Source organism: Symphalangus syndactylus, chromosome 6 (assembly GCF_028878055.3).
Source record: "Symphalangus syndactylus isolate Jambi chromosome 6, NHGRI_mSymSyn1-v2.1_pri, whole genome shotgun sequence".
In the NCBI taxonomy this organism is placed as follows: Eukaryota; Metazoa; Chordata; class Mammalia; order Primates; family Hylobatidae; genus Symphalangus; species Symphalangus syndactylus.
In genome coordinates this window covers 130,036,472-130,050,749 of record NC_072428.2, presented here as the reverse complement: position 1 = coordinate 130,050,749, position 14,278 = coordinate 130,036,472, and the positions used below count along the sequence as shown (strand labels likewise).

Below are 14,278 nucleotides of genomic sequence, written 5' to 3'. Positions count from 1 at the left end.
TGGTCAAGCTGCATTCAGGGCTGAGCCTCAGGCTGGTGTTCAGGGCTCCTGGTGCTGTGAGATCACACCCCAGTCTGACTGCTGGAGCCACTGCAGCTTGTGAACAATCTGAACCACCTTCCAGTTCCCCAGCTCGGGTCTCCTCCGTGAGGCCTGTCAGTGAGAGCCGTTCCTGGTTTCTGGGAGAGTTCTAGCTTCCTTACCTCACCAATTTCTTACAACCAACACCTGTGACTCAAGAAAACACCATTGAATCCCTCTTCCTTGCAACTTGAAATCCCGGCGTGGCTCTCTTAAGCTTGTACCTTGTTGATTATGGCCCAGCAGGTGACCCTGGGAAATGAGTCTACCTGGAGCCACACTCAACTCTTGGACTGAGCATTGAGACCACCTGTGTCAGTGACTTCTTCTCTGCTCCAGAAAATTCTTGCCGAGGAAGATAGACCTCTGAACCAAGAAATAGCTTCACTGTTGGCTTCAGGAAATTAATGCAAACTAATTTGTCTGAGCAAACCGCTTTCCTATCAGGACAATGGTTTGCTTGCTTGAGCAAACAGCTCACTTACCAGACAACAGTCTTACCTGTCAGAACTCCCTTCAACTCACCTACCTGTATTCACTCATTCCTAAATTGTTATGTCATCTTGCCCAATTTGTTTTCTTTTCTTTTCTTTTTTTTTTTTTTTTTTTTGAGACAGAGTCTCGCTCTGTTGCCCAGGCTGGAGTGCAGTGGCGCTATCTCAGCTCACTCATCTTGCCCAATTTCAAACATTCCTTGCCACGAAAGACCTACCTTAAACCTCTGTAGCCCAAACTCCAAACCTTATAAGTGTCCTTTCCTAATCTGCTGGCTTTGAATTCCTGTTAAACAAACGTGCTGTCACTCTTCAGACCTACATGCAACCTTCTAGAAACAAACTTCGAGGTGGAGAGGTGAAGAACCGCTCTCTTCCTGAACTTGGGTAGACTTTTGGACTTCAAGTGTTGAGCACACGCTCTCAAGAGTTCTGGTCATGGCCAGGTGTGGTGGCTCATGCCTATAATCCCAGCACTTTGGGAGGTGGAGGTGTGTGGATCACCTGAGGTCAGGAGCTGGAGACCAGCCTGGCCAACATGGTGAAACCCCGTCTCTACTAAAAATACCCAAATTAGCCAGGCGTGATGTTGTGCACCTGTAGTCCCGGCTCCTCAGGAGGCTGAGGCACCAGAATCGCTTGAACCCAGGAGGAGGAGGTTGCAGTGAGCTGAGATCGCACCACTGCACACCTGAGCGACAGAGCGAGACTCTGTCTCAAAAAAAAAAAAAAAAAAAAGTTCTGGTTACAGTTGATTTGGGATTTTAAAGGATGAGATAGAGCCTTTTAGGACGAGGGCAGAATTACAGCCCCAGCTTCTCTTCATCACCTCCCTGCACCTCTCAGCCCACCCCCTCCCCAACTACTTCTGTGACTATAGGGTTGGACTGAGAAGTCTCTCTGACTTCAGTGTTATCCCACTCCAACAGATCTGGCTCATAGCCAAGAAAACCAAGCCCCACTTCCTGCCTCCTACCTTCCAGACTTCAGGCCATTTCCTATCCCAGGTAACATGGGAGTTGGGAGGAGACGCTGGTCACACCCTCTGTCAAGGCTTGTCCTCGAGATACCCTCCCTATGTAGCAAAGTTCTGTTTCCCTAATGAATCCCGTACACGGGCTCCCACTCCTGCTCCTGTCTGTACCACTCCCACGTGCCTGGAATCCATGAAAAATCTTCTGAGTCTTAAGTCCTTAACACAGAACATGAGAACATCTAATGAGGACAGGCTGAAACCATCCATCAGCTGCCATGATAATTCTGGAATACTGGAACACCAGAATTGGTCCTGGTTTATTTCGTTATTTATCTGCTTACCTATCTGTTTATTATTTCATTGTGGTTATATATATATATATATATATATATATATATAATGTGTGCAGTTCTGTGGTTTTGGTACGTTCATTGTGCAACCAGCACTGCCATCCATCTCCAGAACTTTTTCTTCTTCCCCCACTGAAATTCTAGATCCCTTAAACACTAACTCCCTCCCCTCCCCTCTCCCTGGTCCCTGGCAGACAGCCTTCTACTTTCTGTCTTTGTTAATTTGGCTTCTCTGAGTGAGTCCTGGTGAGGGAAGGAAATTTGGGCTTGAAAATCTGTTCCCTGTTGTCTGTGTCTCTACCGATAGCTTCTTCTCCCAGAGAGGAAAATGTTTGATCAGATTGTTCATTTTACCCAAGGGCAATGGCACAATCTCATTTATGCTTTACTTTTAAAGGGTAGACTATATATGCTTGTATATGAACATAACATTTCTAGAAGAATACTTAAATTTCTATCTTTCTCTTCTCTAGGGGATGGGATTGGGATGAAGAATGGCAGGGGGCCTTTTTTTTTTTTAAATTATTCTGTATTGTTTAGGGAACTGTTTTTTTTGTTTTGTTTTTTTTGTTTTTTTTTTTTTTTTTTTGAGATAGAATCTTGCTCTGCCGCCCAGGGTGGAGTGCAGTGGCACTATCTTGGCTCACTGCAATCTCCGACTCCCAGGTTCAAGCAATTCTCCTGCCTCAGCCTCCCAAGTAGCTGGGATTACAGGTTCCTGACACCATGCCCGGCTAATTTTTGTATTTTTAGTAGAGACAAGAGTTTCACCGTGTTGGTCAGGCTGGTCTCGAACTCCTGAACTCAAGTGATCCTCCCTCCTTGCCTCCCAAAGTACTGGAATTACAGGTGTGAGCCACCACGCCCGGCCGGGACTGTTTTTTTTTTTTTTTTTTTAGTATAAGCATGCTATTTTGGCAATATAAATAATTACAAATTAAAAATAATTCTATGCTGGATTTTACTTCAAGCTGTAGGATTGGACTTCCCTAAATATCCTAGAGGAAATGCAATGATTATGGTAATTACTGTTATGCTCTGTTCCTGCCCATAAGAGATTAAGAGCAGCCTGTGGCTTCTTGCTGCTCCCTCTCTCTATTATGAACCTTTCATGTAACAGAGAGGAACAGAAAAAGGCCAGGGCGTGGAGAACCCACTGAGATGCTAAGCTGCTAATGCAATTATATGTGCTTGGAGCTGGTAGCAAACACCAGCACTGAAACCAGGGCAGGCAGCTGGGGGTTGTGATGTCTGTACCCTCAGTTCCAAAGGGGTCATTGAAGCTGTTCCCTGGCACCCTGCTTTTTCATCTTTTTTGGAAACAGCCTGGACCTGGAGGCAGACCCCCTGGAAGCTGGAAAATAGGGCCTTCCCTTCCCTGTAGACTGAACCACAGAAGAGATCAACAGAGGCTTCAGAACTGCCCCGCACAGCATCCCGGAGTCACCTCAGTGGCGCTCAGACAGGGCTGCTGTGTTCCCCACAAGGGCGATTCTGATTTTCTTTTATGAATAAGTCCAAGTTGTGTCAGCACTTGGGAAAAGTCAACACGCTTTTTGAGATGAAATAAAATAATAAAATAAAAATGCTCACTCTCCCTACATTCACCCCCAAATCCTTTGAGCAGAAGCAGATTGTCCTCTGGTCTGGGTGAGAATTGTGACACCTTGTCTCTCTGGTATCTGGTGATCAATAAGAAAAGCCAGCAGAGCTGATAGGGTGAAAAATGCCCATGGAGCAGGTGTGGAGCAGCTGTGAGGCGGGTGTGGGGCGGGTTGTGGGGGCGGGTGTGAGGCGGGTGTGGGGCGGGTGTGGGGCGGGTGTGGGGCGGGTGTGGGGCGGGTGTGGGGCGGGTGTGGGGCGGGTGTGGGGCGGGTGTGGGGTGGGTGTGGGGTGGGTGTGGAGCAGCTGTGAGGCAGGTGTGGGGTGGGTGTGGAGCAGCTGTGAGGCAGGTGTGGGGTGGGTGTGAGGCAGGTGTGGGGCAGGTGTGGGGCGGGTGTGGGGCAGGTGTGAGGTGGGTGTGGGGCGGGTGTGGAGCAGGTGTGAGGTGGGTGTGGGGCTGGTGTGGGGCTGGTGTGAAGCAGGTGTGGGACGGATGGGAGGCAGATGTGGAGTGGGTGTGAGGCAGGTGTCAGGCAGATGTGGGGTGGGTGTGGGGCGGGTGTGGAGCAGGTATGGGGCCAGCATGGAGGTGTGGGGCAGGTGTGGAGTGGGTGTGGGGCAGGTGTGGAGTGGGTGTGGGGCAGGTGTGGGGCAGGTGTGGGGAACGGGTGGCTCAGAAGAGCGAGGCTGGATGGAAGCTGTCCATTCCACTGTCTGACCAGTGCCAGCGCTCCTCCCTGCACACCTCATGCTGCATGCAGCTGAGTGGGCACTGCAGTTCCACCTGTGCCACCCACTACCTCTCGCCTGCTTCTTCAGGGCCAGCCAAGCAGGTGTGTGTCCCCATTTAACCTGTAGGAAGGAGAGGCACGGAGCAGCATGAGGCTCACGATCACGCAGTAAACCAAGGCCAGGGCCGAGATGGTCTTCTGACGTGCCCTCTAGACCTGTTAGATGAATTCTAACTACTTCATCCAGGTTCTCTAGTTTCTGTCTGGTCCTCAGGTGAGATCACTGGCTTCCTGGTCCGCCTGCATCGACTTCCTTTTCTGCTCTGCTGTTTACAACGGGTCAGTGGAGAATCGGCCACCGCATTTTCATGTTGAAGAGCCTAACCCCTTTGTTATTCAACATGACAGCTATAGAAGGTCTTGTCTGATGGATTCGTGGCTGAGTTTAGGTCCAGGAAGTACTGTGTCTGTTGATCAGTTTCTGTGCTGTCCTCTTGCTGGAGAACACACCTGTTTGGCTTGGCTGCTCTCCCTCTTGGCCAGGAGCCCTGGTCACCAAGCCACAGCTGGACCCCAGCTATCAGCCAACTCTGGGGCCCTGTAAGGCCTTCTTTCCTTTAAATGGCCTTTGTTCTATTTGATCCCTGAATGGTTTATCTTGAACTTCATTTTAACATGTACACCAGCTGCCCACAATCCCCTTGGAAGAAAGCTGGATATCAATTATGAAAAAAATAAGGCTGGGAGTGGTGGCTCACACCTGTAATCCCAGCAGTTTGGGAGGCCAAGGCAGGCAGATCACCTGAGGTCAGGAGTTTGAGACCAGCCTGGCCAACATGGTGAAACTCCATCTCTACTAAAAATACAAAAAGCTATCCAGGCATAGTGGCCGGCACCTGTAATCCCAGTTACTTGGGAGGCTGAGACGGGAGGATCTCTTGAACCCAGGAGGCGGAAGTTGCAGTGAGCCAAGATCACACTATTGCACTCCAGCCTGGGCGACAGAGCAAGACTCCATCTCAAAAAAAAAAAAAGAATAAAAGAAAGAATTGGATGACAGTTTGCAAGAGGTTCCAAAAGAGATCAGGGAAGGGCTGCATACAAGTCTTAATGCTGGCATGGGGAGAGGGGGCACAGAGCCCCTGAGTGACTGGCCTGCTTCCGCACTGAGACCCAAAACCCTGCCTGCTTGAAGACAAGGCAGTTCTAATCACGCCACCGGAATTTTCTGTATTTCCTTCCGGACTTGAACATTTGGACAATATCTACAATTGCATTCTTTGTAATACTTCTATGTTGAAATATCATTTTGAGATACCCTCAAATCATCCACATATTCTCTTTAAAAATGGCGAAAGGTATTTCCATATGGTTTATGTGATCTATTAATTCATAAAAGTGTTGAGTGGAATTTATCACATGCGGTTAATGCTTTGTGCTGCTTCTGTTTCTAGAGCCTGAAATCTGGCTGTTATTTCACTCTCTGTAAGGGTCTGGGGACATGAATTAAGATGCCCTTCTCCATGGAGTGCCTTGTTTGGGAGAGTTTGAACGAAGTACAATAGTTGGTTTTGCTCTCAAGATACCCACAGGTTGGTGTGACCGGCTGGTTGGTGTGTACATTAGTGAAATGTCGTGGAGTGGCAGGCATGCATCCAAGAATATAACATGAAGTATAGATACAGCTCAAAGTGCTGAGGAGGAAGGGCAGGGAGGACCAGGTGAGGCAAGCCCAACACAGACGTCTTGAGGGGTGGTGAGATGTTTTGGAGGGTGAGTCGTGTTGGAGCTCCAGGATGGGACAGCTGGGGGTGTTGGATGGCAGGAAAGAGCTCCCAGGACTCAGACAGTCCCCTACTGTCTGAATACCACCTCCAAGATCGGTCAGGGACTTTTATCTGTTTTATATACAGCTGATTTCCCAATGCTTGGCACAGAGAAGGTGCTCAATAAACAATTGCTGAATGAATTAATTAATGAATGAACAGGCAGGGGAAATGGCAAAAGCCAGCACAGGCTAGGAGACCAAAGGGCCAGCTTGGGCTGGGGAGGAAGGCGGTGTTAAGAAAAGGCCAGTGAAGCTTTGAGAAGCTTGTTAACCTATAGGAAAGCGGGCCAGATATCTGAGGTACCCTGGGGGATACAAAGGAACCCAGGACTCAGGCGCTGCCCTCCAGAAACACATGTGGCAACTGATGGAGGAGGGCCCTGACCTGCAGGGTGGGGCAGAGGGTAGGAGTAGGGGGTGGAGACTGGGGCGGGAGAGGGGGCTGCCACACACCTGAAAGCTGGTGGGTACATCCTCAGCGTCTCTGCAATCACCATGTCCAGATAGGGCAGGCCTTCCTCGAGGCTGCAGAACTCAGGGGCCATCTGCTGGAGGGGTCGTGACAAAGGGAGAAGTTCGAGTTAGCCCAAATCTCACGGCATTTTGTCGTTTCCTTAAATTTCAATCTCGTTTCCAACTTTGGCAAATATTTAAACAGAAACTCCACAAAATGGAAAGTCAGTATGACCCAAATTGCATCTGATTGGCGCTCAGTGTGTTCTATTGTGCTTATATTTCACGGTGGTAGCCTGGGGCTCAGGGGTCTTTGTAATACAGAGGAGTTTGGTTATAAAACTGCAGCGGCAACCACAGATGCCAGCATTTATCGGGAGCTGACGATGTGGCCGACCAAGTGCAGCATAGACGTTCCCTCATTTGATCCTCCACTAAGCCAGTGTGGCGACTATTTCCCCATCTCTTAGATGAGAAAACTGAGGCTCAAAGAGCCTGTCACATGGGTAGTCATGGCACATTACGAAGTCAAAAGGCAAACAGTGAAATAGCAAATAAAAAAGTTTGCAACGTCTGTAAAGGATTAACAGTAACAAAAACCAAAGAGCTACTATCAATCAGTAGGAAAAGAAAACTAGCTAGAAAAATGGTCAAAGGCTATGAACAGGCAAAACACAGAGGCAATATGAGTCACTACGAAGAAAAATGCAAGTTCGAATGAGATTCCATTTGCACAGGTCAGATTAGGAACAGTTGGAAAACGTTGATTAGATTTCAGGGGGTGCAAATGTGGGGATCCTAACACCTCCTGGGTGACTCTCCTGGAGTGACAGTCTGTCACTCCCTGGCTCCCCATCTTTGGCCTGAAAATGAACACGTGCCCATGAGGTCTTGAGCAGGGTGTGGGTGCACCGGGATTAAGGAAGCTTATTTGCTGCTCTGCCAGTTTCCCCACAGAGGTGGAATGAGTTATCTGGTTAGTAGGTGATAGTCTCACTTTCTTCAACTAGATAATGCTAATCCAGGAGGAGTCCCCAAGGTGGCGGATTGCTTTCTTCTGTTCCCTCTTTTTCCCAGAGCAGCAGGAGGCTGGCCTCCAGGGCAAGTCCATTCTGAAGCCGCCAATGTTCCAGGGACAGGCGCTGGGAGGCCTAGTTCCTCCATCTGCAGGGGGAGCCCTTCACAGCCCTGCAGCAGCCACCGGCCGCCCTGCCTGGGATCTCAGCCAGCTCTCAAAGTGAGCTCCGGGATGGGCAAGGGTCAGCAGCAGCAGCCACACCCGGGAACCTGTTAGAACCGCATGTCGGGTCAGAGGGGTGGAAGGGCAGGGGCCAGGACACGTGGAGTCTTGAAGTCCATAGCCAGTATCGTAGCTAATCTGTGATGACATAGCCATTCAATATAATGCAGCTGTTTAATGATGTCCTTAAGGCAGTTTGCAGAAATTATATGTAGTTTAATCCCATGTCTGTGACTGTTTATGAATTTAGAGGGCCAGGGTGGCATTCCTACTTTGTCATAAAAAAAAACAAGGTTTGGATGGTTTTCCCAAAGCTCTCCCACCTGCATTTCTGGGAAAGTTTCTAACTTTAGAAGGTTATCACTCAACCCCACACTTGCCACTCCCATAACAGGCCACTGGGGCAGCTGGCTGAGCAAGTGACCAATGAAAAGGGCTCTGTGCGGGGGTTAATGCTCTGTGGCTGCTGTCTTGAGAGTCTTCATAACTTTATCTTTTTTTTTTTTTTTTGAGACAGAGTCTTTTTCTGTCGCCCAAGCTGGAGTGCAGTGGTGTAATCTCGGCTCACTGCATCCTCCACCTCCCAGGTTCAAGTAATTCTCCTGCTTCAGCCTCTCAAATAGCTGGGATTATAGGCATCTGCCACCATGCCTGGCTAACTTTTGTATTTTTAATAGAGATGGGGTTTTACCATGTTGGCCAGGTTGGCTTCAAACTTCTGACCTCAAGTGATCCGCCTGCCTTGGCCTTCCAAAGTGCTGGAGTTACAGGCGTGAGCCACTGCACCCGGACATAACTTTATCTTTGAATCTGTGCTTTGGAAGCCTGGCTTATGCATGGCTCCACCTGTGGCTGCCTCCCACGACCAGCTCTCAGCTGCCTGTGCTCTCCACCTGGCTTCCCCCTTTCTGCCCTGACCTATGGCCACTGTTGCTGTCCACACTTCACAGGGTCCTGCGTACCAGCACAGAGAGGGCCAGGATAGGGTGCATGCACCCTGCAGCATCTCGGGTGGGCATGGTGGTGGCCGTCCCTGCCCTAGGCTGGCAGCACACAGTGTATGTGGCGGGGCCGGCCAGAGGCTGTGTCTCGATGGGGGCAAACCTCTGCCCACCCCTAGCCCAGGTACTGAGTGTGTCATAGCACAGAGGTTTAGAGATCCTTGGAGGTTAGTCTGCTGTGGCTAGCTGGGGAAGGCTGTGGAAAGGGGAGACAGCTGGACCAATTTCCCTAGACCCTGCCTGCCTGGCTGGGTCTCAGTGCCTGTGTCTGGTGGCTGACAGGGCCCTTGGATGCCTGGAAGGGTCTGGACTCCCCCAGCTCATCCAGTATGTCCAGGCCTGAAAGAGCATCCCCCTTGGGCGAACCTGGAGGCACCCTGTCTTCCTGTTTCCAATCTTTATGAGTTTGGTTTGTGTTTGTCTCTTCTGGCCAACAAGTCACAAACACCAATTGTGTAATTTCAGTGGTTCTGCATGAGTTAAACACTCTGAAATTTACATTTAAAACTGGCATTGTTTGATATAAAGATGAATGGCAAAATGCTTGCTAATAATTTAACATCGAGTTTTCTTTACTTAGAACAACAGTAAATAGAAAATAAAAAGCACCATGACAAGTCGAAAAAGAGACTACAGAAGAAACGAAGAAGCTCGCTGAGTACCACGATGGACACCTCCCCCCGCTTTGGGAATAAAGGCTACCACACTTTTATTTCTCACTGGGCCTCATAGATCCTGCAGGCCAAGATTGGCCCAAAGGGACCAGTCTGGAAATTTGGATCTGGGACAAAGAAAAAAGTTTTTCTCCAGCAGGCGGTGATTGAACACAGGGAAGTGGAGACCCATTGTTGGCCACATTCGGCCTTGTGGATTAATGAGCAGAAAACAGCAGTTGGCCTCAAGAAAGAAGAAATGAATCAGATGTATACAACAAAGCAGAAGCAAAGGACGGAGAGACCATTTCTTTGTGCCCCATAGAGTTCCAGTTCCTGTTTGCCATCTGCTCCTGGCAGGTAGCCCTGTGGGTGGCATCTTGGTACCTTCCAACAAGTTCTCACTTGCGGCTGAAGTTAGCAACATTCTGAATTCCATTGTCTGCAACCAAACGAATCTTAACAAATGCAGGAATATGCATGTATCAAACAAGAAACAGAGGTGTGGTACACAAAAATAGGGAACTACATCTCAAAAAGAAAAACTGGATCTGGGAGCAGCATCCCTAATGGGTAAATGGTGTTGGTTCCCCGAAGAAAACTGTATGGCTTGTAAGTTGTCATGGTTTGTCAAAGAAAGAAAATTTTTAAAGACAGGCTAAGCAAATTTTGTATTAGAAAATCAAAGTCTTTATTTACTCTTTCCCTAGATGGGCTTTTTTTTTTTTTTTTAAACTACTTCTAGGCTTTTAGATCAAGATACCCATGTAGGCCAGGTGCGGTGGCTCACGCCTGTAATCCCAGCACTTTGGGAGGCCGAGGTGGGTGGATCACCTGAGGTGAGGAGTTCAAGACAAGCCTGGCCAACATGATGAAACCCTGTCTCTACTAAAAGTACAAAAAATTAGCTGGTCATGGTGGTGGGTGCCTGTAATCCCAGCCACCCTGGAGGCTGAGACAGGAGAATCACTTGAACCAGGAGGTAGAGGTTGCAGTGAGCTGAGATCACAGCCTAGGCAACAAGAGCCAAACTCCGTCTCAAACAAACAAAAAGATATGTATGTAAAGATCGTCTTGGTTCAGCAGTTCTCCGTGTGGCTGCATGTTAGAAACAGCCAGCTTTTTTTTTTTTTTTTTTTTTGAAACGGAGTTTTGCTCTTATTGCCCAGGCTGGAGTGCAATGGCCCGGTCTTGGCTCACTGCAACCTCCTCCTCCTGGGTTCAAGCAATTCTCCTGCCTCAGCCTCCTGAGTAGCTGGGACTACAGACGCTCACCGCCACGCCTGGCTAATTTTTGTATTTTTAGTAGAGATGAGGTTTCACCATGTTGGTCAGGCTGGTCTCGAACTCCTGACCTCAGGCAATCCGCCTGCCTCTGCCTCCCACAGTGCTGGGATTACAGGCGTGAGCCACCGCGCCCGGCCAGAAATAGCCAGATTTTTATATGCTTTAACATAGATGGATGCTTGGGCCCTACTCCCCAGTGTTGGTCTGAGGTGGGGCCTGGGCACCAGCTCTCCCTTTATAGCCCCCTGGCTGTCCTAATGTACACTCAGGGGCATAGGTCTTTCTGTCTGTCTGTCTGAGACCTACCCTAGCGCTTCTCCACACCTGAGGAGCGAACGGATGAGGCGGAGGGACGCACACACCTCCATGTCTTAGTCGAACCAGGGAGACAACAAAACTCGAGTCCCTATCCCACTCACTGGCTGGTCCACCCAGCAGTTGCTGGCTTTGTCTGCAGCTTTCAGGAATAGCAGGGGCAGAGCGGTCCTGAGCAAATTCTGCCAGCAGAGGGCAGCAAGCGCACGCTAAATGAGGACTCCCCGACCCGGGAAAGGACCTTGGAAATCCTCGCAGCCATCCTTCCTTATTGACAGAGAGGAGAAAAATGTGGCCCAGAGAGGAAGGCCTGTGAACCCAAAGTCTCAACGTAGAACTTATTCTAAGTGTCCTCTTTCATTCAGCAGTCCCTCAATGGGCACCTTGGGTGGGTCAGGTGCAGGACCAGGTGCGGGGGGTCCGAGAAAGCTCTGCCCATTGAGGAAACCAATTCCTAAACAAATCATGACATGGATGTGTAAAGTGTTATCGAATGTGCTTATGAGGAGTGCAAAACCAGTTCTGTTTAGGAGATCCTTCATTTACGTACTCAGGGAATACATATGGAATCGGCGAGCATGATTCACCAGGCACTGTGCTAGGCCCAGGAGACGTAACTTTAAAATGCATGGACATGTCCCAGCCTCTTGGAGCTTCCAGTCTCTCAGGATGCAAACAAGTGGATAAGGGTGAGATGGGAGAACAGATGAGGGACACACATCGCCCACATTTGGGATCACGGACTCTGCGAGGAGGAAGCCACAATGTCCAGGCTGAGATTTTTAGAATGAGTGAGAATAAGCTAGTGAAAAGTGGGTGGGCTTGTTCAGAGGCTGCTGCAAACAATCTAAAACAAATATGAATCAATCAGGGAACTGTGAATCCAACAGGATATTTGATGCTCTCAAGGAATGAACATTTATTTTGGTTTTAGTTGATAATGGTATTGTGGTCATGTTTAGAAAAGAGTTCTTATCGGCCAGGCACGGTGGCTCACTCCTGTAATCTCAGCACTTTGGGAGGCCGAGGCAGGGGTGTCACTTGAGGCCAGGAGCTCGAGACCAGCCTGGGCAACATGGTGAAATCCCATCTCTACTCAAAATAGAAAAATAGCCAGGTGCGGTGGTGGGCGCCTGTAATCCCAGCTACTTGGGAGGCTGAGGCAGGAAAATTGCTCGAGCCTGAGAGGTAGAGGTTGCAGTGAGCCGAGATAGCGTCACTGCACTACAGCCTGGGAGACAGGCCCTTGGCACACCCAGTCCTCTGTCAGCACCTCCAGGCACCAACATTACCAACAGCTAATGAGGGTGCAGTGGATCTGCTGGGCCTGGAGTGTCATGAAACTGTGGGGGACTGAGCAGAATATTCTTTTATTTCAAACCAGGAAGCACCTGAAGCTTCTATGTTTCCAAAAGATAACATGAAAATCCATCCCCCAGCGTTCTCTCTGCCTCCTGTTTCAAAGGCCAAATTACTGAGAATTAGAGTTGGGGAGAAATCTCAAAATCAACCTGTGCTGTCCACACCCAACGAAGAAGCCCCCCTGCAGCCCCTCCCCCTGACCTTGGCCTGGCCTTGGGTCCCACAAGGGAGGCAAAGGGCAGGGTTCTGTTCTGGGTCTGTAACCCGTAGCCATGGCCTTGGGCCAGTCGTCAGGACAGTATCGACAGGTCCCCTCGTCTGTAATGCTGTCCCACCCATCTTGCAGAGTAGAGTGAACAAGAAGATGAAGGTGGAAGTCTTTGGCCACTGGAAAGTACCTCATAAGCAGGTGATATTTCGGTTTGAACACATTCAGTGGCGGGAAAGCTTATTTCAACATTAGGCACTCTGCTCTCTCTATTGAAATAGGCTAATAGGATGTATTAAGGGAGAAAGAAATTCTAAAATCCTATCAAATTCATTTCAGCTGGGACTTAATTTTATAAAATAACTGCTCTTAGGAGATTGAAAATTAAATATTGGGAAACATGGAAATAAAGAAAATAAATAGAATTTCACCTAGTGGTTTACATTCTCAAACCAGAGTTTCTTCATTTGGGGGGAGACTTTTTCATATATATTTGATTTTCAATGGGCAGTAACTTCTAATTTTATTTCTAAGATTCTTGGTCTCTTAGTCTTTCCATCATATAGTTTAGGATCTGTAAACCAATATGTGTTTGTTTATTTTCTTGCTCTGTGGCCCAGGCTACAGTGCAGTGGTGCTGTCATAGCTCACTGCAGCCTTGAACTCCTGGGCTCAAGCGATCCTCCTGCCTCAGCCTCCAGAGTAACTGGGACTACGGGTGCAAGCCACCATGCCTGTCTAATTGTTTTTTGTTTGTTTGTAGAGATGCGGGGACATCTCACTATGTTGCCCAGGCTTGTCTTGAACTCCTGGACTCCAGTGATCCTCCAGTCTCAGCCTCCTAAAGTACTGGGAGCACAGGCATGAGCCACTGTGTCTGGCCCAATATTTAAATACATTTAAATACAATAGATTAACCTGATGGTTTAGGGAACTAACTCTATGGGAAATCTATTGATAAATCCTTTTCTGTAGGAAATAACAGTACTGCCCTCTCCTATTAATCTCTTTTCTATATTTATCATTTTGTGTATCATTTTCTCTGAAAGCTAGACACACACACAGTCACACACCTACACATACGCCACACGCTGGGTGTGTGTGCAGATGTCATCTGGAGTATAAATGAGAAAAAGAAAATAAAAATGTCATTGCTTTCACAAAGATTTTTCCTGGAGATTCACGGACCTAATAGAAAAATTATCATTTTTCTATTTTGTTAAAGGAAATAGAAGCAGACATGGCTTCAGTTTTGTTCTTCAGAGCAGTAGGAACAGCAGCATCTGTAGTAGTTATACCTATCCAGCCATCACTAGACTTGGTCTTATACTAAGAGGTGGGCCAAGTGATGCTGGCCCTTGCCCTCTAGAAGCGGAAGCTGGAAATCCCTTAAGCATAAGGACAGCTTGGGGCAATACAGCCATATGAAGAATAAAGATTTCCATTCGCTCTGATTCTCCAGGGACCGTGGGACTATACTATGAAACCAAGCTGTGGAAAATGGGGTGACCTTCGCTTTACCCTTCTGACCATAAACCAGAGGCAAAGCCCCTCACTCTTGCAACTGGTTTCCAAGAGGAGCCCTGAGTTCTAATTTTTTTTTTTTTTTTTTTTTTTTTTGGAGACAGAGTCTTGCTGTGTCTTCCAGGCTGGAGTGCAGTGACGCGATCTTGGCTCACTGCAACCTCCACCTCCTG

At 48.4% G+C, this 14,278-nt stretch overlaps 1 protein-coding gene across 4 annotated transcripts in view; it reads right to left on the bottom strand.

Annotated features, from left to right (window-relative positions):
• The window catches only part of TBXAS1 (thromboxane A synthase 1), a 190,427-nt gene that overhangs the window by 6,464 nt on the left and 169,685 nt on the right, over window positions 1-14,278 (bottom strand). For 3 of the 4 annotated variants that reach the window (XM_055284234.2, XM_055284232.2, XM_055284235.1), the window contains one exon: window positions 6,516-6,607. In XM_055284234.2, coding sequence (XP_055140209.1) covers window positions 6,516-6,607 — 92 coding nt within the window. Of the gene's footprint in view, window positions 1-6,515; window positions 6,611-14,278 lie in introns of all 4 variants that reach the window. The other variant, XM_055284233.2, reaches the window with a different exon arrangement.